General features: G+C 30.1%; 2 protein-coding genes across 2 annotated transcripts; both read left to right on the plus strand.

The window, feature by feature from the left end:
• The first annotated feature begins 3,027 nt into the window (after positions 1 to 3,027).
• Positions 3,028 to 5,243, plus strand: LOC112783662 (uncharacterized). Its single transcript, XM_025826696.3, has 2 exons — positions 3,028 to 4,040; positions 4,126 to 5,243. Exons 1-2 carry the CDS (start codon positions 3,347 to 3,349, stop codon positions 5,025 to 5,027), a joined length of 1,596 nt encoding a protein of 531 aa, XP_025682481.1. The 5' UTR covers positions 3,028 to 3,346; the 3' UTR covers positions 5,028 to 5,243.
• Positions 5,244 to 16,813: 11,570 nt separating this feature from the next.
• Positions 16,814 to 18,802, plus strand: LOC112786688 (uncharacterized). Its single transcript, XM_025830057.3, has 2 exons — positions 16,814 to 17,661; positions 17,750 to 18,802. Exons 1-2 carry the CDS (start codon positions 16,896 to 16,898, stop codon positions 18,316 to 18,318), a joined length of 1,335 nt encoding a protein of 444 aa, XP_025685842.1. The 5' UTR covers positions 16,814 to 16,895; the 3' UTR covers positions 18,319 to 18,802.
• The last annotated feature ends 5,565 nt before the right edge of the window (positions 18,803 to 24,367 follow it).

Genomic DNA, 24,367 nt, shown 5'->3' on the forward strand with positions numbered 1-24,367 from the left:
AGCGAGGAGAAAAATCTTGGTCCAGGAAAAAGGGGTGGTGACCCTCCACAGGTTGCACTTTAAAAAAGAAGTTTTTAAAATCATGGAAGGATTCGTCAAAAAGGGTAAAAATTCTCTGGCCTTGTATAGCCCGAAAAGACACCCAATGCTGTTTGTTATTTTGCCCACTGAAGGGCTTAGTCATATGGAAGAGGAAAAAGAAAATCTTCAAGGAAGTCAGAAAGTCTAATGCATGGCTGATAAATTGGTAAATTTTCAGAAAACCCCAAGAATTAGGGTGAAGTTGGGTAGGAGCAACACGGCAATGACATAAAATGGCTATCTCAAAGTCGGAAAAAGGAAGAAAAATGTCCAAACGGGTAATCAGGCTCTCGTACATATAGAAAAAATAAGGAGCTGCCTCAGAAGCCCCCCAAAATAAACCCGGTCTTCCGGACCCGGGGCAACCAGTTCATATTTCGGCTCATCCTCATCAGAAGTACAAAGCCTATGACGTATGCGGAGATCGGTGAGATAGTCAGTATTCACCCAAGGTTCTTCCCCAAGAACCGTACCGTCAACCCATGATGAAAGAGACTCTAAAGTAGACATCTTTTTTAAGGAAAGGGGGCGATGAATCCTACAAAGAAAAAAGGAAAGAAATCAAAATGAAGTCTCTAAGGGTATGAGGCAAAAGTTTCCAAAACCAGCAGAATTGCTAAAAATATGGTCAAACACTCCTCCAAAACAAAAACATGCAAATGAAAGGATTTGTAAAAGAGGAGAAAAGAAGAACTGACCTTTACTTCTGAAGCAGCAGGAACAGCAACAGTCGACCAAAGACAAGAACGAAGCTTTCTCTGGAACAAGAGTGTGCGAATATGAAGTTTTCAGAAAACAAAACAACGAAAGAGAGGAAAAATATTTATAAACACGCTAGAGGCATAATGGTAAAAATAGAGGCAGTCATTAATGGGTGCATCGTTACCAATACGACTAATTCCCACGTGTGAATACGCGAACTCCTAACGGACGCGACGCTTGATTAGACGCGACTGTGGAGAAATTCAAAAATCACGTCGGCTCCGAAAATCACGTCGGTTCCTCTGCAGGTCGGTTACCATCCCGAGTTAGAATACTCGAACCCAACTCTTGAAAGAGATTGGGCTCGAGTAGGGGCACTGTTCATACCATGGCCCAACGTCGAGGGCCAGATCTAAAAGAAAGGCCCAATCCAAGGAATTGGCCCTCATTTTATATCGACTTTTCCCCTAGAAGTCGGTTCCTACCACGACTTGCTCTAAGGAAGTCGGGAACGAGGATTAGCTGGCAGATAATACTAAAATAACTACCCCTAAAATCTCTCAACCCACTTTCGGGAGCCATATCTAACCTCCCTAAGATAAAGGGACGGTTATTCACCTTAGAAGGTGGAACTACTCCAACGGTGGTTATTGGCTCCCACTATAAATACACTGACACCCCTCAAGTATCTCTAAGTCCCAATACTCTCTAGCCCTGCTTACACCCTTACTGACTTAGGCATCGGAGTGTCTTTGCATAGGGGTGTCCGCGGATCGGATCGGATCGGATATGGTCGAAAATTCGATCCGATCCGCACAATTTTCATCGGATCGGATCGGATATGATATCCGCACCTTTTAGTGTCGGATCGGATATCGGATATATCCGCATAATTAAACCTTCTCTTTTTAATCATATTTCTATGTAAAATAATTCGATAAAAATATTTCTTTCATACTTTTAAGCTTATTTATTCCTAAAATATTTTTAATCAGACTCTCTCTAAATAACAAAAATAAAATAATACAATATATGAATAATAATTACTAACTAAAACATACAAACAAGTAAATATAATACCAAACATATATATTTATTTATTTTTTAATTATTATAGTGCGGATCCGCGGATCGGATACGCGGATGTAGAGCAGATATCCGCGATCCGATCCGCAAAGGGTGCAGATCGGATCCGATCCGCAAAGGGTGCAGATCGGATCCGATCCGATCCGATCTATGGACACCCCTATCTTTGCAGGTACCACCCCCATCCATCCACATACAGAGATCGGAAGGGGCTTCCAACGTGCGAACCTGTTCGGAGACTACCATCCTCTAACGATTGGGCCAACCAACAAGTCCAGCCCATTAATTTTCGGTTACCCATTGTAACAAATAATAATAATATCTACAGATCTCATTCATTTCATTTTAAAACATATTAACCAATAATCATAAATCTAAATCCAAATCAAATCAAAACCTAAGATACATATTATTAACTAATCAACGGTATAAAAGTTTTATAAAGAGTAAAAATTAACTAACTCTATTTTAATCTTTATTTCTAACACCTAACAATAATTATATCATACATACATATATGACTAATTTTTACTTAGTGCTATTATAATATATATTATTATTATTAAAATCTTAAATTTTATTATTATTATTTTTATTAAATTAAAATATTAAAAATTAAAAACTTACATAAATAAAATGTCTAAGATAATTAATAATATGAAATTTTTGACTAATTTATTTTTTTTATTTTTAGTCTTTTTGATATTGTTTTTTAATTTTTTTTTTTAAGTTTTTGATGGTCCAACAATGATAAAAGATGAACAAAGTTGTGGAATTGAAAAACAAATAGAGAGAAATATGAGAGTGAAAGTGATAGCTGTTGGATGGGGGGAGACACACGAAATGGGATATACATGAAAAGGAACAACGAAAAAAGCAATTGCATGCTTGCCACGTGTTAACAGTATACAAATCGAAAGTTCTAATTTATGTATCTTCTAATTACTAAAATCGCACCATTCAATTTCAGTTCCTTCAATCGATCCGTTTAATTTGATCTCAGCAACCATCACAAGTCGATGATATACCATCGGTGATATACCATAAATCCCAATAACCCTGCTATATCCCGTCACTCCCTCCGTATCAGAATTAAAAAACTCCCAAGGCCACAGTTATAATTAAATGCAAACCTGATGTACCCATTTGCATGTCAAAAATCAGACATCTTTTTGCCACCTTGTCACTAACCCTCCATGCGTCCAATGCTTTGAGTGCCAACAAACTAAAAAGGACAAGAATAATGAGGATCCTCAATTTCCAGCCCCATTCTAAGACTCACCTTCTTTCCGAAGCATAAAATAAATTCCATTTCACTTGTGTTAGAATAGGAACTCTCTATTTCTACTCTTGAGGGTGCTCTCATGGGATAGTACACTTTTCTTGTTTGTCTTCACAGAATCCTTTACATTTACATCGGTATAGAAGCTTAACCAACCTTGTATGTGAATGATATAAGTTGCCAGTGGGATTGACCATGGCGTTGCCGTCCACCATCACAAAACTCAACCACACTATTCTTACCCCTTCCAACCTCCTCCACTCCAACGTTGACCCCAAAACCGTAACATTCCAAGCATGTAATCAACAGGAACGTCTTTACCACTCAATGGTCGACGGCGTCGGACACAACTTCTTCTACGTCTATGAAGCACTCTTCACAAAACTAAGGCTACGCTTACCTTTCACCCCTTTTCAAGTTGCTATTCTCAAGAAGATCAATGCAGCACCCACACAACTCCATCCTCACGCTTGGATATTCGTCAGAAGCTTCGAGCTTCTCTGTCAATCTCACGGTATGGATCCTATCGTCTCCGTTTTCTTCTACTTTTTTGAGGTGAAGATTAGGAACAGAGAATGGGTTCACGTTGTCAAGCGCGGGCGTCGTCCAAGAATCCTTGAGTTAGGTCAGTGGCACATCGGCGATATCTTCAGAAGCCGTTTCTTCCGGGTTGAGGGAAGCAAAATTGAGGGTTCAGTTCCCTTCTTCCTCGATGAGAACACCGGCAAGGAGATCTTCCCTCTGCATTGGCAACAGCACCTTAAATCTCCAAGTTCCCCCAAATATTTGAGACCCTCCGAGACAAAATTGGTAAAACAACTCTCTCTCCTCAAATCGCCTAAGATGTGTGGTGCTATGATTAGAAGTACTGTTGCCACACCCCGTAGCCGTAAGTACTCTTTTTTTTATTTTTTATTTTTTCTTTACTCTGTTGATAATAACTATGCTGGGAGTGAGAGTGATTTTTGTTGCAGCTGAGCCAAGATTAGATAACTATTCAGTGCAAGCGGGGCATGATGAATGCAGAGAAGAAGAAGAAGAAAACAAGGAGTGCCTTGAGGATGACGAAGAAGAAGAGGAAGAGGTGGAGGAAGAAAAGGAAGAAGAAGAAGAAGAAGAAGAAGAAGAAGAAGAAGAAGAAGAAGAAGAAGAAGGAGAAGAAGAAGATGATCAAGTATCGTCTTCTAGAAAGATGAAACTGAAGAGGGAAGCGCTGTTCGAACCCGGTGCCGATAGAGACGTGGAAAAGAAGAAGCAAAAGGTTTCGGTGGAAAGCAGTGGTGCTTCTCCGCGCCGGGAAAGGAGTATAGAGCAAGTGTTGATGGAGAGCGAGGAGGAGAACAAAAGAGAGGGATTGCGTAGTTTTCAAGGCAAGGGAACAGTTGCTTCACTGTGGGATGATCGATTCAATTTCGACGGTCATCTGCGCCAACACTTATTCTTTTACAGCGACCAGGACCAGCTCCGCCGCGCCGGTGACTCCTCCGTTGCCCAGTTTGTGAAGGCCAACGCCTTCCGGATCGCGACAGCGGCTGATTTCATGGAATCAGAGATTGAAAAGAGTCGCAATGAGGTGCATCGTCTCTTATCGGAGCTGGCGGAGGAGAAGAATGCAAGACTTAGAGCAGAGGAGCAGTTGCAGGAAGCAAAGGCTGCTCGCGAGAAGGCGGAGAGGGAGCTTGTAAGATCAAAGAAAGATGCTGATTGCACAGAAGCATTTCTTCTTCAGAAATGGAACAAATCGATGAAGGTATCGTTTCAGAACGCTGTTGATCAAGTTCGGTACTTTTTCCCAGATCTGAATCTCGATTCTGTTGAGTTGGATCATCGCAAAGTTGTAAAGGAAGGTCAGTTGGTGGAACCTCACTCAGCATAACCATGAATGAATGAATGTTAGAACTTTTCTTTGCCTTGTTTATTATGCTAATGCTAATATTGTGCACTTGTTACTGCTATGTATCTATGTTAGTGTATTTTAAGAACTAAGAAAGACAATGTTAGTGCTTCTCATAACTAAAATAGCTTTTGCAATGCCCATCTTCATGTGAATACGTAATATATTGAACTTATGAACTATCCTTGCTGCTCTTAACATTATTGGAATTCTGTGAATCCTGATCTTGTTGCTGTTAAGACGTTTTTTATGTTGTTATCCATTTGTTTATGTTTCAATTTGTTGACGGAAATGGTGTTTTTTTAAAGAGGGTCATTTGAACCAGATTGTGTATTTGAGTTTTTTTTGTCCGAGTCATAGTTTTTGTTCATATTTTTGTCAGAAATTAAAAACTTGTTATGTTTTTTTTGAATAAAATTACTAAATTGATGATAAATAAAATTTAAAATAAATATATGTTCAATTTTTATTGTTAAGATATAAATCTAAACATGACAGGCAAACAGATAACATGTCATGCTTCTTTTTTCTTTTGGCTTGTTAAAAATTTTAAGATTTTAAATCTATGTTAAATCATTAGAAAAGAAATACTTACATTCATTAAAAAGAAAAATACTTACAAGTGCAAAAATATATCTTAATTTGAGAGAATTTTATATTTGTGATTTTTTTATCTTTTTTCAACCAAATTTTTTTGTATCATTGGTAGTTATAACTTTTTTTTATGGAAAAAGAGTTATGAAAACAATTTTGATATATTAGAGATCAAAATTTTAAAAGTATTATTTGTATTATTTATATATGAGTATAGCATTTATTAGATTCTAAATTTCAAATAAAATAATATTTTTAGTTTTAGTTTTATTTAATTTTAAATTAAAAATAATAATAATTTATTTAATTTAATATTTATGATAATAAATAAAATTACTGTTATATATAAAATAATTTAATTTATAATTATAATTAATATATGTATTGTTCTTAAATACAATAGAAAACAATAATTTTCTAACATAGTTAGCTTAGCTTAGCTTGCTTGGTTAACTGTAGTATTATTGTACTTCATTCTTAGATAGGGACAAAATGTCTCAAAATTATTCTTGACTACACAATGTCACAAAATTATTCTTGACAAATGAGACAAGATTATAGAATTATTTTTGACAAATGAAACGTACACAGAAATATTATATTTAGAGATATTAAATTTTAATAGAAAGAATATAAAAATATTAATAAAAAATATAATTTATTTTTATTTATTTTTTATTATTATATTGTTTTTAATTTTGAATAAAAAAGTCAACTAAACTTTAATATTTTATTTTAATTTATTATTAAATAAAATATTAAAATATTAATATGTATATTTATCTTTTATATAATTATATCTTAATGTCAATATCTTATGTTATACTATTTTTAGAATTAAATTGCCAATGAATAATGGTAGAATATGTAAATTCGCATAAGATTTCATCCACTTGCTTTGACACTTTGTCAACTAATTGTTTGAAGAGAAAATGGAAGAAAAGAAAAAAATTAAAAAAAATTTATTATTTTTTATTATTTGGTTGAAGAAAGAAATAAGAGAAAAAAAAAAGAGATAGAAAAAAAGTGATGAGGTTCATTATTTTTTTTTTCTTTAACATTGGAGAAAAAATGGAGAGAAAACTAATTTTTTTTTTTTACTTCTAATATTATTCTTTTTACTTTTTTTAATATATTTTATAATATAGGGATAAAATTGTCTTTTTATAACATTTCTTTCTTTCTTATTTTTTCTATTCAAATACATCTAAAAAAAATAAAAATTCACTCTTTTTCTTTTTCTTTTCTTCTTTTCTCTCTATTTCTGGCTAAAAAATTTGGATATGAAAGTAGAATGAGTGTTATACCTTAATGTGGTAATTTTTAGTGTTTTTTAAAACTATGAGAGGTACACAAATTAGACCCTCCAATTTGTGTTTAAAAAATTTTAAAAATTTGGAGTACACAAATCGGACGGTCCGATTTGTACTCCGTACATTAAATCATCCCACATTTTAAAAAAATACCACAGTAGATCACAATTTAAAAAACACCATTGTTAATCCAATATTAAAAATAAAAAGTGCTTTATTTCTTTCCTTTCAACCAAACATAACTTTAAATGAATAAATTTTGTTTTAATTTCATATTATTTTATTATGCTGAATTTGAGTATGACAAACATAATGAACTTCATATATTTAATAATTTTAAAATATTTGCATAATAATACATCTTTACTTTAATATAATAAAAAATTTAAGAATATATAATTTTTTTTTGAAGAAAGAGGCAATGGAAAAAAGTGAAGTTTATTACAAATTAAAAAAAGTACTCAACACAAATAGAAAACAAACTAAAGTACTCCATATAATATCTCGTCAACTTGGTCATTTGCCAATCATTTGCCAACCCTTTTGGTCCGCCTAGGGGGTGTCCGCGGATCGGATCGGATATGGCCGAAAATTCGATCCGATCCGCATAATTCCATCGGATCGGATTGGATATGATATTCGCGCTTTTTAGTGCCAGATCCGATCCGATCCGATCCGCAAATGTGCGGATCGGATTGGATCGGATATCGGATATATCCGTATGATTAAACCTTCTCTTTTTAATCATATTTTTATGTAAAAAAATTCAATAAAAATATTTTTTTCATACTTTTAAACTTATTTATTCCTAAAATATTTTTAATCAAACTCTTTCTAAATAACAAAAATAAAATAATACAATATATGAATAATAATTACTAACTAAAACATACAAACAAGTAAATATAATACCAAACATATATATTTATTTATTTTTTAATTATTATTGTGCGCATCTGCGGATCCGCGGATCTAGAGCAGATATCCGCGATCCGATCCGCAAAGGGTGCGGATCGGATCCGATCCGATCCGATCAATTTGCGGATCGGGTCATATCCGCAATTTTTGGATCGGATGCGGATTTGCGGATACGATCCAATCCATAGACACCCCTAGGTCCGCCTCTGAACCTGGTCTTAGAGAAAGTATTCTTTAATCCTAGTATATTCTATTTTCACAACTGTTAAAAGTATAATTAATTTGTGGGGCCTTATAGTGTACAGATGTGGGTGTACAGATTTTTGTCTTTTTGTGGCTGAAAAGCGTGTCACTAAAAGTGTTACTTAAAGAAAAAGTGTTACCCTTAATCGTTAACTTGGCTCTGATACCAATTTTACTCTTCATATTTTACTTCGAATAAGTTTATAATTTGTATAGAATTGAAAATGTTACTTTTATAGTTCTGATTTTTATAGTTTTTCAATCTTGTTTTAGTTTATAATAGTCTTTTTTGCATGGATTATTGTTTATAAAATTTTTTATCTGTTTGTCTTTTTCTTGAATATATTTTCTCAAATCTTCAACAACTTCTTTTATTTCTATACTTTCTGTTGTTTCTAAATATCTTTTTAATTTTTCAACCTCATTCTCCATTTTTTCTTTCAACAGCTTTAATTCTTTTAAGTCATAATATGGTTTTCCAGGCATTTATAAATTTTTTAAGTTTAACTCTAACTTGTTTATATTTATTCTTATTTCTATCCTTTTTATTATGAGGTCATCAATTTCGATCTGAAGATTATTTAATTCCCTTTTATACTCCTTTATTTTACTTTTTAAATTTTTCGCTCTTTTTCTTTTTATTTTATTTTCTGGTCTTTCAATCTTTGCATGCTTCATTATTTATTTTAGAATTTCTGCAAATTCTATCATCGCTTCATCACTATTTTCTAGAGATTCTATTAATTTTTCTAACTCTTCAACTTTTCTTTTTAACTTCTCATAGATTGTTTTTAGAGCTTCAAATGCTCTTTGATTTATTTCAGAAAATTGCAAATAATTCAAACGATTTTCTCTTTCAAAGAGCTCTTGTTTCTTATCTTGATAAGTTACATATATTTCTTCTTTATTTATTGTCATAATTTAGTATTTAGGGTTTCATTTAATTTTTCGACCTTTTTTGTTAATTCTTTTATTTCAGAATTTTCTTCTTTAATCTTTAACTTAGATAAACTTAAAGGGCTATTAATTTTAGATTCTCTTATTTGAAAATTTGATGAAACCAATTTTTCTGATGGTTCTTTTAATAATAGAACTGAGTTTTCAATAGCTTTATATTTTGGTATTTCTGTTTTTACAATTTTCTGAAATAATTCATCGACATAAATTCTTTCTCTGTTTTTAAATATTATACTATGATGGCTATTTGTTAAAGCATAATTTATTGCATATGTAATTGAAAATGGTTCATCATCTTGTTCCATTAGATTCTTTCTATGAAATTTATAAGCCAAACTTATAGATCTCCCAAGATTTTCAGTTGATAAAGGTATAGCATATCCAAGATGGGCATTAAATTTAACATTTACGTTTGCCAAATTTCCGTGAACAATTCTGATTATTTGATCTATTGGGTCATCAGTAATTCTTTTATCACAGATTGCTAAACTTATTGGTGAATTAATTCCTTTCATATATGTAGATTTGATTAAGACTTGTATAGTACTAATATGAATCCATCCAATTTTAGATCTTTTTTGTTGATCCTTAATTTTCTCAATCTGTTTACTCAATTCTTCATTATTTATCAAAGCTATTTCAAGTTCTCCATTGGCAGATTTTATTTTTATAGGAGCTTCAAGTTGAATTTTTCCATAGTATATTATATTTTTTCTATTAAAAACTTCTTTTAAAATATTTTGTTTATTGAAATTTTCATTTGATTTGAGGTTTAATTCTGTTTTTAGAACAGCCTGCTTTTCATTATCTAATAAATCAGTTAATCTATAATAATCAGATTCTTCTGTTAATTCTAAACTTTCTAAATAATTCATAATTGAAAGACTAGAATGAAGATGTACCTTTCTGGAGAAAAACTTCCTTTATTTAGTATATTTTACATAAGGGGTTTTTATCTCCAGAGGGGAGATTGTAGATACTAACTCCAGAGGGGAGTTTAGAACTATTTTTTCCTTAAGGGAATTCTTCTTCAGACTATAGAATCGCCTCGGCTGCTTCCTCCTTGCTCTCCTAGCATATGAGTACTCTTAGCCTCCTGCTTTCTATTTTCTGATGCCTTCTACAATTGCCTAAGCAACCTATTTATAATGGTTGGGTCTGATGGACAATTCCCATCCTTACCCTTCTTATGACGTCATTGCTTACGTCATTGTTTATTATCTTGCACCAGCTACATTGTTGGTGCTCTATGACCTAAGCGCTTACGTCACTATGCAATAATGTTGAGAGATGCTTCAGATGTGTTGTCTTCCTCTTTCATTATGTGACCTTCAGATGCGTTGTCTTCTTCCTTTATCATGTGGGTTGATTCCGTTTTATTATTGCTTTCTTCAGATAACTCTGAGACGCATAGCTGGCACTTGTGGTCTTCTCTGTCTTTTATCAAATAGCAGAGATTCCTCTTTATCCCTTCAGGGAGCTTTTCTAAGAGTCCAGATAAGTTGTAGAATGCTGATTCAAATTCCACTAAGAGTCTCATCTCTCTTTCTTCAATTTCATTCCTTTTACTAGACACAAGCAAAGTATTTCTGCTTTTATAATTAATTCTTGTGTGAGATTCCCTTGTTATCTTTTGAGTTCTTTCGAAGACCCTTGCTAGTGTGCTGGCTAGCCTTCCTTCATGACTGTAGATTGTTAAATCTTGAACTTGATCAATTGGTTGAAAATTTCCTGGGAAGACGGACATGAATATTACTTGGTGTGCTGGAACCAAGCATTCTTCTTCTTCATTAAAAATAGGTTGACTGTTCGTAAATTTTAGGGATATATCCCTTGGATTTACGTTGTCAATCATATTTTTAAATCTCTTCACTGCATCAACGAATCCTGCAGGAAACTCACTAATAATTTTTAGATCATTAAAAATTAAAATTGTATCAATTAATCCATACTGGAAAAACTGATAGGTGTCCGATGGGGATGCATCTGGAAATATAACCAGCTTTGTTAGCTGTTCTTTGGCAATAGGATAATATCCCAAAATTGCTCTTTTTTCTTCAGTCCAGTTCAGGACTATATTAAGGGTTTCTCTGAGATTTGATCTACAGACCCTTTTCTTTTCTTTGATTTCAGCCCTTGTAGGAATGTTTCTTATTATCCCTGTTCTCTGGGTTTGAATTGGAGCTTATCTGCTCTTTTTAGGGTTTGCTCTGGATGAAGAGCTTCATATTCCCTGAAAGATTCCTTTGCTTCTTCCAGTGTTAAAAATCCTCCTTTATGAATTATCCTTGATTGTTGTGTAAATGGTGCTGCTTTTTCCCAGGCATCATATACTCCTTTCATGGGGCCATTATAAATTTCATAATATTTTTTATCTTGGGTGGATTTTTTGATAATTTCAGCAATTGTTTTATTTTCTGGAATTTTTTTCTTCACCTGATTTGTCCACCACGCTTAGCTGGCTGAGCTCTGATGGTTTTGGTTGTTGTGTTGATTTCATTGCTTCGATGGCCTTCTTGAGGGATTGGATCTGTGTCCTTATTTGCTGACAATACTTGCATTTTTCGAGTTCTTGTTCGTATTTCTGAATTTCTTGATCTAATGCGTTGTAGACGAACTCCATTCTCTTGTTAATGTATCTGCAATAACATTTTTGTCACCCTTAATATATTCAATTTTTATTGGATATTGTAACAAAAATAATTGCCATCTTACCAATCGTCCATGATTATAATCAACTTTTAAATTATATCGTATGAAACCTGTTAGGTAGCTTGAATCTGTCCTTAATGTAAATTCTCTGGGTAGTAAATCAATTTTCCATTTCTTAAGAGATTTAATTGCTGCTAGAGTTTCCTTTTCATGAGTGGTATATCTCTGTTCTGTTGGAGTAAAAGTCCCTGAAATATACATGCAAAGTAATTCCTTTGGGGAATTTTTAGAATCTAGTGATTCTTTTCCTTGCTCCAAACTTTTTATAGCTTTCTTAGCTTTTAGACATCCTGACCAGGTTATGTCTGAAGCATCTGTTTCTACTATTAAGTAGTCATTTTCTTCTGGAATATAAAGTTCTGGAAGTTTTTCACATAATTCTTTAATCTTTTGAATTTGTATACTATCTTTTTCATCCCATTTCCATTCTTTTTTAGTACTTATTTTTGGAAATAAGCTTTTAGTGTATTCTGTTATATTCTTTAAGAATCCTTGATCAGAAATATAATTTATACACCCTAAAAATCTTTGTAATTATTTTCTATCTTCTATTTTATTAGGAAATAAATTTACCTTTTCTAGGACATTTGGCTAAAGTTTTAGCTTTCCTTGAGTGGATAGAATTAATCCAAGAAACTCTATTTCTTGTTTTGCTATTCTTGCTTTTTTTTTTGCTAAGAACTAATCCTTTTTCTTTACATCTTTCTAAAACTATTAATAATTTTTGAAGATGATCTTCTCTATCCTGTTTTGTAAAAATTAGTATATCATCAATGTACACTAAAACAAATTCATTTAACTCTTTTAGATTTTCTTCCATAAATCTTTGATAAATACCTGGAGCTTGTTTTAATCCGAATGACAATACATTCCATTCATAGAGCAACACACTTGTTGATTCTTTTGTTGGACAAGTAAAAGCAGTTAATTTCTTTGTTTCTTCGTCTAAACGAAGTTGCCAATATCCTGATTTTGCATCAAGAGATGAAAACCAAGTTGCTCCTTTAATTTTTTCTAAAATAGAATCTTTTCTTGGAAGTTTATGAGCATCACCAATAGTTGCTTCATTCATCTTCTTATAGTTAATAACCATTCTTCGTTTTCCCCTTTTAATTTCATTATTGTTTTCGACATAAAAGGCTGGAGCCGCATGAGGACTTTTACTTAATCTTATAATTCCTTTTTCCAAAAGATCTCTACATTCTAATGAAAACTCTTCTCTATCTCTTGCGGAATAAGGGATTTTATTTGGAACATTTATCTCTTTTGTCGGATCTTTTAATTTAATGCTTACTAATTCGTTATTTGTGTTTTTAATATCTAAAGGATTTTCAGCACAAATTTCATCCAAAAGTTCTTCTATCTTTATTTCAAGATTATTTTTTGGGATATTTATTTGAAAGTATAAATTTAAATAACATGTCTCTAATATAGAAAATATTTTAAATTTTAAGATCTTATCTATAGTAGTAGTCGATATTTTTATACGTTTTGATTTTTGATTTATTGAAGAATCGTGTGGAGCTTTTAAAACTATATATGTTAGTTCTTGAATGAATGGATGATATAGCTTTAAAAAGTTATTTCCTATGATAAAATCCATTCCAGAATCTAACATGTATATAGATGGAACAATGAACCTATAATTTTGAATAAAAATTTCAACCATCTCTGCTTTTTGGTCAATTTTATGTATTGATTTGTCAGCTATTCTAACTCTTAATGGTTTCTTTAATTTTTTCCAATCAAGTTTTATATTTGAACTAACAAAGCATTGTGTTGCTCCAGAATCTATGAAAGCATTTATAAATTTTTCTGTTATTTTTATAGTAATAAATGTAGCATTATTACTCAGTCTCTGAGTCTGTTTCTGAGACATATTCAAAAATATAGTCTAAGTTATCATCAGATTCTTCTAAAGGTTCCATGAAACAAGACTTAGCAATTTCTATTTGTTTAGTAAGATCCTTTTTATCCTTCTTTTTCGGACATTCATTTGCATAGTGTCCTTCTTCTTGGCAATACCAACACTTACAATTTTCTTTTTTATTTGGGCAATAATCACTTTTTTGTCTCTTATTTTTATTGTTATTTCTTTTTCTAAAATACCTCTTTTTTCTCCAGTTTGAATAGTATTTTCTTTTTCTAAATTGATATTTTCTTTTTCTTTGAAAATTTTTATTAAGACCATATTTTTGAGGTATCTCTTCATTATCCTGACAGCAAATTCTAATTATATTTGCAAATCTTTTTTGAGTTGCTTCTTGCATACAACGTTCTTTTATTTCCTCTCTTATTGCAAAGGTTGCTCCACCAAAATTATTTTCAATTGTTCCTCTATTTATTTCTCTTATAAATCTTCCCATAATAAATTCGTTAGCAGGATATGGAAGTTTTGTTATATACATACTAAGATAATGATTTTTATCTTCTTCTTTTAATTTGTAATAATGTATTCTATATTCACATATATAAGACTCCACATTACATAGATCATATATGTGAATGTTAGCTAAATGGTTTTTTGCTTCTTGATATTCTTTATTATAGACTTCTTGTTTATGATCTATAATATTTTTTCCAAAAAATTCTTTATATAGAATCATCATTATATATAATATCTTATCATAAGCTGTTATTTTTGTTGCTAATTCTTCTATTATTTGGTTTTCTATTGATGTCATATAATCTCTTATAGCTCCTTTAGTATGAAACCCTATGTAATTCCAAATGTCTCTTCCAGATAATTCATTAAGTTTTGGATTAGTAAAGGCTTCTAATAAGAAGGAATTCAACTAGTTTTCGAAAATTTCTTTTTCATTCGTTTTACAGTCTAAATCGAGCATTCTTTCTCCTTCCATTTCCTGGATTTTAGGAACGTATTTTGATGGTATTTTTGTATATTTTGAATCTTTATTTATAAACCCTTTTTTAAAAGCATAATTATCAAAACCTGTTTCCCATTTAAATTGAGATTGATTATCCCTAGATGTTCCAGCTTCATTTTTTACTTGTATTGGAATTGCTGGATCTTCGTCACTTGAATAATCTAGGATGTGTTCTTCATTTTCTATATTTTCAGAATTTACTATTTCTTCTTCTATCTGAAATCCCTGTTCCATAATATTATTTTCTTGAGCCATTTTTAATTATTTAAAAAGCATTGTAACTTCTTCTAATTTTTCTTCAATATTCATAATTTTAGTGGTGGTTTTACTTTTAAATCTGTTATGTTGATTATATTTTGAAATTTTTCTTCTTTTGGATTTTCTTTTTCCTTATTTCTTTGAAATTTTATGGATACTAGTATTTCTTCAAGCATATCTACTATAGAATTTAATTGTGGGTTAAAAGTATGATAAAGATGTGGGGAATCATTTCCATGATAACATTTCTTAGAAATTCCGTGTGAAAAATACGTTTTTTCAGGTTTTTGAAGTCCTTCAATAAAGCTTATAGTAAAATAAAGATTTTGAGAAAAATCATTTTGTATTGATTTTAAGAATTCGGTGTCATTACAGTTAACATTAGTTAAAATCATTAATTTTTGATCTATTAATTTTGATAACTTAATTATTTCTTCTCTTAAATCTTCTAATTTACTTTTTTCCATTAGGTGACGCTTTTCTTTGTGAAGAGCTACGGTTTTAAGTGAAAAGTGTGGCTTTAGAAAGTGTGGTTTAAGTAAGTAAATCTTTAAATCTGTACAGATTTAGATCTATACCATATAATTTTCTTTAATTTGTATATAATTATTTATACAATAACTTTTATAAATAAATATAATTTAAAATAATTGTATAAGTATACCAAAGTACATCATTTTAATAATAGTAAGAAGTGTTAAACTTTGAAGTTTGAAGTAGTTTGAACATAGAAAGTACATGACTTCATAATTTCTTTTTTTTTTGTTCACTTTTCAGTTTTGGTACTTATTTCACCTATTTGGATATTTTTCTCTCCCATCTTCAAAAAGTGTAGTATGTTCAAATATGTTTTTTTTTATTGGAATCTTTTCATGTAGATTCACCTATATGAACATTGATATTTTTTCTTTTTTCTTTTTAAGAAAGATGTGTATTTTTCTCCATATTTAGTTTGGATTTTAATTTTTCGATTTCGACAGAAATGTTAATCAAACTTATATCAATGATCTCAATTTGATAAAAAAATATATATTTTTTGAATTACTCTTAAAATTTATAGATTATATCCAATAAAAATATAAAAAAATAATAATTATAGAAAGTTAGAAATAAAAAAGAACAAGTATAAAAGATAAAAACTTAAAAAATATAAAAATATATATATTAAAATTACAAAAATTGACAAGTATTTAAATAAAAATGACTAAATTTAAATAATATAAAAAAAACAAAATTAAAATGATTGAAAGAAAAATAGAGTCTCTCGATATACATAGAATTGTTACTCATGTTTTCGTATGTTAATATGACTAAAAATTATTAAAATGAATAAGTATGTGAAAGCATGAAAACTTTTTCAATTTATTAAAACTAATTATATTTATTAAAAAAATTCTAAACTAATTAGTATAACATTAAAATTTAAATAAACTTACACTTCAAATAATTTTGGATCTCAAACAAACTTGTATTTTAAATAGTCAAGATCTTTAAGCAAATTTGAACACCAAATATTAACAAATTTGACCACGAAACTTAATAAATTTGTGCCAAAATAACAACGCTCTCATTTGGTCCCATTTTTTCTCCCCCCAAAAAGTTAATTATACAACTCTTGGAATACAACTTATCACTCTCTTCTACCAAATAGCATGCCAAATATGCAAAGGAAAAAAGATTGAAAATAGAAAAAATATGTGTCATTGTTTATTTTTAGTTTGCATAATAAATATTTTTTCTTATTTTTTTAATCCCAATAAAATTATTAGTCAATTTTTTTTTTAATAATGTGAAACCTTTGCATTTTTACTACGATTCAACTAATAAGTTCATTAATGAGAGGTGGAAAAGGCATTTCCCTCCTGTTTGCTTCAGAGGCGTGTTCTTTAAGGTAATTGATATAAAGAGTATTGGCTCTTCCTCTTCTCTTTAACCCTAAGGTGAGAGTAGGCTTCATTAATTGGAAGATGAAATCAAACTCCACAGAAAAATTTGGTACTAACTGGGACTGGGTGGACCCTCAAGTCTTAAACACACAGTCCTCCATGACCAATCCTTCCAACCTCAACCCTTTCAACTTCCTTCAACCCACACTTGATTCCTCTACTGTTTCATTTCTACCTTGCACTCCCTCTGAGCGCGTTTGTTTCTCAACCCTTCATCTCCATGATCATAACGATGATTTCTTCTACCTCTATGAGATCATCTTCACCCACTTCGGTCTCAGACTTCCTTTCTCCGATTTCCAACTTCAAATCCTAAACGCCATCAATGTCGCTCCCACTCAACTTCACCCCGAAGCTTGGGCCTTTGTCATAAGCTTCGAGAATCTCTGTCAATCCTTTCGTCTTGCTCCCAGTGTTGCCGCTTTCTTCTACTTCTTTCAGGTAGTTAAAGAGAAGGAAAAGATGAGTTGGGTTTCCATTCGTGCGCATGAAGGACAAACCAAAATCCTTGCTTTCGACAAGTGGTACGCTAACTTCTCGAACCATTTCTTACGAGTTGAAGGTAGAAGGGGCTCTGCACTTCCCTTCTTCATGGGTGAAAACAAGAAGCCAAAGTTTCCACTGTACTGGACTCGGATGATACAGTCTCCGAAACCACCTCAATGTTCAAGCTTGTCTCCTTCGGAGAAAGACTTGGTTGATAAACTCCAAAGATTGAAAGAACCATTCCAATGTGCCTTTTACTTTCCCCTTAACACCAATGCGCCTCTCAAAATAAGCCCTTTGCGTAAGCGCATTTAAATATTTGCGGTTCGAACTGTGATTATAACTTTATCTGCTTCGCTACCATATGGTCTAAGTGCTGTTTGTTGCAGATGCCCCTAACTCGAATGGAAGAAGATCAAAACAGGTAGTTGAAGTGACAGGGGGAGTTGAAAAGAGGAAGCAGTTTGTCACATCTACCCCTGAGCAGAGGAAAAATCAACGGGTGTTGGTGGAGAATAGTCCTACTTCTACTCCAACTCCGCCTCCGCCTCCGCCGGTGGTCAATTTAGATATGGAAGAGACGGGTCATTTGTGTGGTTTTGAAGGGGATGGAGCAGGGCTTCCCTCCTGCGTCCAGGGTCACGCATTGGATTCCAATGGTCTCATCAGCCACAGTATGGGACACATGGATCTTGCTAGCTTTCTGCAGGGACTATTTCTGCAAGGCATGGAAGTGATTCAGAAACGGGTCTCCCAACTTGAATCTGAGCTGAATGAGGAGAGAATCGCCAGAAAGAAAGCTGAGGGGGAGGTAGCAGAAATGAAAAAGGAGCTTGCTCGGTGTGAAGGGGAGCTTGCCTCCGCAAGAAGAGATTGTGAAGCACTGCATGAAATCCAGCAAGTCTTGAGAAGGATCAGTACTACTACTACTACTACTACCATGCGTCAAAGAGATTAGAGGCCTTAAGAAAAGCCTTATATCATTATTTTGTCGAAAGACCATGGTTTTACTTAACCAGTGCTCTTTATTTATTTTTGAAAGAAAGAATTGTTCAAAAATGATTTGATGGCAAGTATGGCCTGTCTGATTTAGTTACACTACTAATTGATACAAGTAATTGACATATCTACTTTTCTTGACCATTTTGAATATGTAATATGTTAGTTGCCACATTGCACCTTACATTCTACTTGAGACATCTAATGCTGTTACTATGGAGGATTTGTATCATCTGTGGCATCTCGTGCTGGACATGGGGCTCTCGCTTGGACAATGATGACAGATCGCTCCTAAGATAGAGAACAGAAGGTATGATATAGTTTTCTTATTTCCCTAATATGTCGAGTTTTATTCCCTGGTTCGTTTTCAAATTATGTTAATTTTGACATGCTCTGATGCAATTGAAGTTTGTGTCAATATAAGGTCTTGTGTTTTCTTGCAACTTATCACTTCAGATAGATATGCCTCCTTTCTTTGTAGTCACTCGTTAAAAATCGGGGAAAAATTATTACTGGTCAAATGTGGGAAGTTCAGGTGTTTCAGTTCACTTTGTTCTAATTAATGGATGCCAAATTATGGCTTCAATAAGTGATCTGTTTAAGTTCTGTTTATGAGGTGAATTTTTTAAAATTTTCATTTGCTGATATTGTATTATTTCATTTGCAAAGAAGGAGAAAAGAGTTGGCTATGTTAGGTGATAACATATTTGAACATCTCCTGCCCAGTCAAGTTTGCAGTACAATATCTGCACATAGAAAACTTGCAAGATTTGGATATGCCTAATCCTTTATTAAAAAACTTGTGTGAGCCTTTATATACCATGACTTTGTGCAGTTTTTGTTCCTTCGTTGATCATGTTCTTGGTTAAATCAAGTTCCAAACTTGTCAACTTTTGGTCAACAATTGAGTTTCCAAGCTAAATGGCATTTGCCCAAATCTTTAGTATCCATTCGTTTCGAGAGTACATCTCATATTGTGCTCCTTATCAAAGTCAAGTTTGCTGAGGTAATTCATAATTGGCAAAATAATTTAAAGAAAATGAAATTTTAAATCATCATTAATTTTACTAGCGGCTCAACAGGGCAGTCAGCCGCATTTCTATTGTTTTAAGAGATTAATTTTTATAATTGTATTTTTAAAATTATAAATTTGATAAAATAATGTAAACATTAAAACTAAAAAAATTTAAAAATAACAATAAAAATTTTATAAATTATTTAATTTTTAGAATGTATAAAATTTATAAATTTAAATTAAATAAGATATTAAACAAATTTATTTTTTTGTTATTATGTACTAACGGCTTAACAGGCACTGCTGTGCTGGTTCAGCCGCTTTTTTTATGGGATTTAAAGTTAATTATTTTAATGAATTTTAAAATTTTAAATTCGAATAACAAAAATAATAATATAAAATAGTCAATAATAATATAAAAATGTTTAAATTAAAATAATCATATGTAACCTATTTATAAACAATAACAATATGAAAATAATTTAATTATAATGAACACATGCATCACTTATCTACAAGTAACATAATCCATAAAATAGTTATTACAATAATATTTTATCTTTTTCAATCTAACTTAAAGTCATAAAAATAAATAGAAAAATACGATTGTTTACAAAAAAACGAGCCATATTTAAAAGTCATATTTTTTCTTTATTTAGGGACTTTTTTTTTAAGTGGTAAGCCAAAAGTACGGATCTGTATTTAAAGAATCTTTCTTGTACCTACAAAAAGTGTAAAGAAGATAAATAATTATGTCTTTTTTTTGTAATTATAGATCAAGCTATAATTAAAAACGTTAAGATAAACCTAAAGTAATTTCTAAATTTGTACCGAGTAAAAATCTTTAGCGATTCCTTATATCATCTCCTTATCAATAAATTCTTGAGCCTTGAAGAACTACAAAATTTAGAAATCAATAAAATATACCATATGCCAATACAAATTTTATTATATTTGAACGACAATTTTACAAAAAAAAAAAATAAAACCTGTAAAATTGAAATTTCTTGTTTTAGATTGAATTTTCTACACATGCACAACAAAAGAAGCCATTAAATCCTCGGTAGAGCATTCAAATCTATAATTATCCGATATTACTTCTATTTTGTGCGGTTTCTTAATCTAATGAAAGGTACCTCGCTTCAATGTTCTTTTTTACTAACATGAGTTCTGCTTCTGTGAGTTTGTTGCTAGAAAAAGAAAAATGTTTAATTTATTATCACCGGTTTAAAATTATTTTTTGCAACTTTATTCAACATGGGAAACATAATCTCCATTGCAATTTCAGAGTAACTTTTTAATATTTTAGGCATAAACTCTTTCTCTTTATTTAATGGAAAATGAAGAATATAGAAGGGAGATAGATAATAGGCATATCAATAACATTCTGATTACGATGATTGCATTACCTTGTATGTTGTTGGAACAATATTTTCTTTTTTTTTTTATTATCTTCCAGAATTGGGTCTTGTCTGTTTTAGCCGTTCCTCCCCAACCAATAGAATAAATTTGAAGGGAATGAACCTATTAGATAACATGATTATGATTATTAACATAGAAATAGAAGTATGTATATTTAATGCAATTTTTACAGTAATTAATTTAAAAAATTACTTTATTGTCTATTAGTTCCATTGATGCAATTGCTTGCTCATCTTTTCATACACTCCAGAGACTTTAGAATCCATCTTTCTGTAATTGATATTTGTTAATATATTTCTAGTATATCTAGTATGTCTCAGTTAATGATAATTAGTACGTACCTGTTGCATAAAATAGATGTTCAAGTTCGTTGTCTTTATCTTTTGATATATATTGATGAACTCCTTTGAAATTAAATTGTCTATTAAAAAAATATAAGTCATTAGCCATCAATAAATTGAAGTTTGTAAACAAAAATATCTATATCAATGAAAAAAATTTAAAGATTAAAATTATATGAAGACTGAATTGTATCAAGAAGTAACTACACACAAATTTATTAAAAACATAAATTATCTGTGGTGAAGGTAACAATATTTTTTTGAAAACTACATTTCTGGTAATACATCATAAAGATTTTTATAAAGATTATAATAAAAATTAATATTCTATAAATAATTAATATAAAAATTAATATGATAATTAATATGATAATTATCACCAAGTATTTATATTTTTTTAATATTCTTTGAAATTTTTTTTATAATTTTATACATTTATATATTCCTTTGTTTATTTTAACATTTTATTTAATTATTTTATTTCGTCATATTTGTGTGAATTATAACAAAATGATTTAAGAAAATATAATTTTTTTAAATTAACTATTTTTTCGTTTTCGCTAAAGTTTACATATTTTTTCATTTTAATTGGCAAATAAGTATTTTAAGTATTATATTGGTTTTTATAAAAAATTTTGTGTATATATTTTAATTTTTTTTGTTAGGCACTGACACTTTTTTTTATAATTTGTTCTTGTAATAATGATCTTAAATAAATAAATTTTTTAACATCAATTATACTCACAATTAATTTTTACTATGAATACATTAATATGCTAATATATAAGGATAAAATAATAATTTTTTATAAATTTATTTACCTATTAAAATTATGTCACAATACTAAATATATAAAGAAAAAAAAAGTAGTACTAATCAGTTATATTTTTTTCACGTCTACTGTTTTGATCAGACCTATTTCCATGAATTTCTGATAGTATGTAAAAAGAACACATTAACAAAATTATAAAATTGTTCATTGAATTAAGTTTGTACAGTATTAGTGGTAATTGAGAGGTTACTTTATAAGAAACAAATCATACAAAATTAAATTGATTGGAAGTAATAGAATATGTAGAATATCCATTAATATCATAACTATCCAAATTCTGAATAACTAGAAAAAATAGATAGTGACCGTAAAATACAAATACATAATAGGCAGTTTGAGTTCTTATAAAAAGTTACCATTTGAAAAATGATTCAAGTGTAGCCGTATAATAGATTTATTAAGTGAAGAAATTATCATTTATTTTTTACAATGTTATATTTATTAAAAATATTTAAACCTTTTTTGTGTATTAAATAAAACGTTTATAAGAATTGTAAAATATTAAAAAAGATATAAAATGTAAAATTCTATTAGATATTAATTGGACCATTATTATTATGAGCATCTGAATAATAGCAATCATATTATTGGAACGACAATAATGTATTTTAAATGATTATATTTTACAGTGTATAATTTTTCTTTAGAGATAAGTAATTCGTGAATATAAAAATTATATTAAACTAGTAGCATAATAATTATATTAAAAATAGTAAATTTATCCATTTATATTTATGTAGTGAAGAAATTGCCACTTTTGATATATCTATTTTTTAGAAGGAAAAGTATCAAAAAAATATCAAAATTATCAACTAATTTTTTTCCATTATACAATGAAAAAATTTAAGTTTATATTATTAAACATATATCAAATATAATTTTTTTATAATGATACGGCGAGAACATTTTATTTATTCTTATAATAATATTATTTAGGACAATAATGGAAGATTTATTGAATCAAAATTTATGAAAAATAAATTACTATTAATTAAATAAATATACAGTAGTCCTATCCATATTTATTATCATTCGGTCTATTATTTGAATCAGTTTCGCTTTTATTATAAGTATTTAAATATTTAAAAAATTTATTATTAATATAAAAATAATGTATGCTGAGAATTTAAGAGTACATTTGGTAGATAAATTACAGATAAATAGTACTAAGAGTACATTAACATAAAGATATTGTAGAAATAATTCAAATTAAATGGCAAACTAAATTGTAGAAAAAAGGTTAAAAAAAATATATCAAAATTATCTACTAAATTTTTTTTGTTACAGAGTTAGAAAATTTAATAACAAATATATTATTAAACATTGAACATATATATTTTTCTTATAATAATACAGTTATATCTGTATAATATTATATTAAAAAATTATTAAATTATTTAATAATTGAGATTATAATTATGTAAAGTACATTAAGATAATATAATAATATCTATAATAATATTATTTAGGCCAATAATAAAAAATTTATTGAATCTAAATTTAAGAAAAAATAAATTATTATTAATTAAATAAATATAAATATATAGGATTTTTATCTATATTTGGACTGTTCGGTATATTACTTGAACCAGCTCCCTTGCTATTGTGAGTATCTGTATATATAGAAAATTTATTATTAAGACGAAAATAATGTAATTTAATAATTTAAGGGTACACTCAAGAAATAAATTATACATAATTCGTACTAAAAGTCCAGTAACATAGATATATCGTAAAAAATAATTCATATTAAATGATAAACTAACAATATAAATTTATTAATGGGAAGTATAACTTAGAGTAATTGATACAGAGTATTGTTGAGCGGATATATTTGTGATATCTTGTAACGGTGTTGTCATGTTAGTTGGTCCACTTGATGTATCGATTTGTTTTTCTCGTCTAATACTCTCTCGGTAATTGTCACGCTATCTGGCAAGGTGTTGCTGCTGTTCTTCGCTCATATTTTGTCTTTGTTGCCTGGCATAGTCTTGCCAAGTTCGTCGACCACTTCTACGTGAATCTTCCATTGGTATGTTGTCAACTGTAACTAATCAAAGAAACATATAAACATAGTTTTACACTTTTATTTAATGACAAAAAGCAAATTAGTTTTACCTTAGGTGAAGTAAGGATGCAGGAGAAGATGGATGAGAAATGAAGAAAATTTTTTCTATTATGGAGTACCAGTAATGTGAAGTGAGAGAGATTAAAAGGAGAAACTGTATCCTATTAGTTATTATAGATGAAAATGAAGGAGTGAAAATTCTGTGACTATACTGGAGTATTATGCAGTAACGTGATGTGAGAGAAATTAACGCGAGAAACTGGTATCCTATTAGTGAAATAATTATAGAAGTTATATTGACGTGAAAGTGAATGAAAATGAAGTAGCGAA

The sequence above is a fragment of the Arachis hypogaea genome, chromosome 20, assembly GCF_003086295.3.
Source record: "Arachis hypogaea cultivar Tifrunner chromosome 20, arahy.Tifrunner.gnm2.J5K5, whole genome shotgun sequence".
Classification (NCBI taxonomy): Eukaryota; Viridiplantae; Streptophyta; class Magnoliopsida; order Fabales; family Fabaceae; genus Arachis; species Arachis hypogaea.

Excerpts from the sequence above, each read along its gene's own strand:
- LOC112786688 (XM_025830057.3), top strand. The coding sequence starts at position 16,896 with ATGAAATCAAACTCCACAGAAAAATTTGGTACTAACTGGGACTGGGTG. Across the intron at positions 17,662-17,749 it reads TCTCAAAATAAGCCCTTTGC|ATGCCCCTAACTCGAATGGA; the intron begins GTAAGCGCATTT and ends TGTTTGTTGCAG.
- LOC112783662 (XM_025826696.3), top strand. The coding sequence starts at position 3,347 with ATGGCGTTGCCGTCCACCATCACAAAACTCAACCACACTATTCTTACC. Across the intron at positions 4,041-4,125 it reads TGTTGCCACACCCCGTAGCC|CTGAGCCAAGATTAGATAAC; the intron begins GTAAGTACTCTT and ends TTTTTGTTGCAG.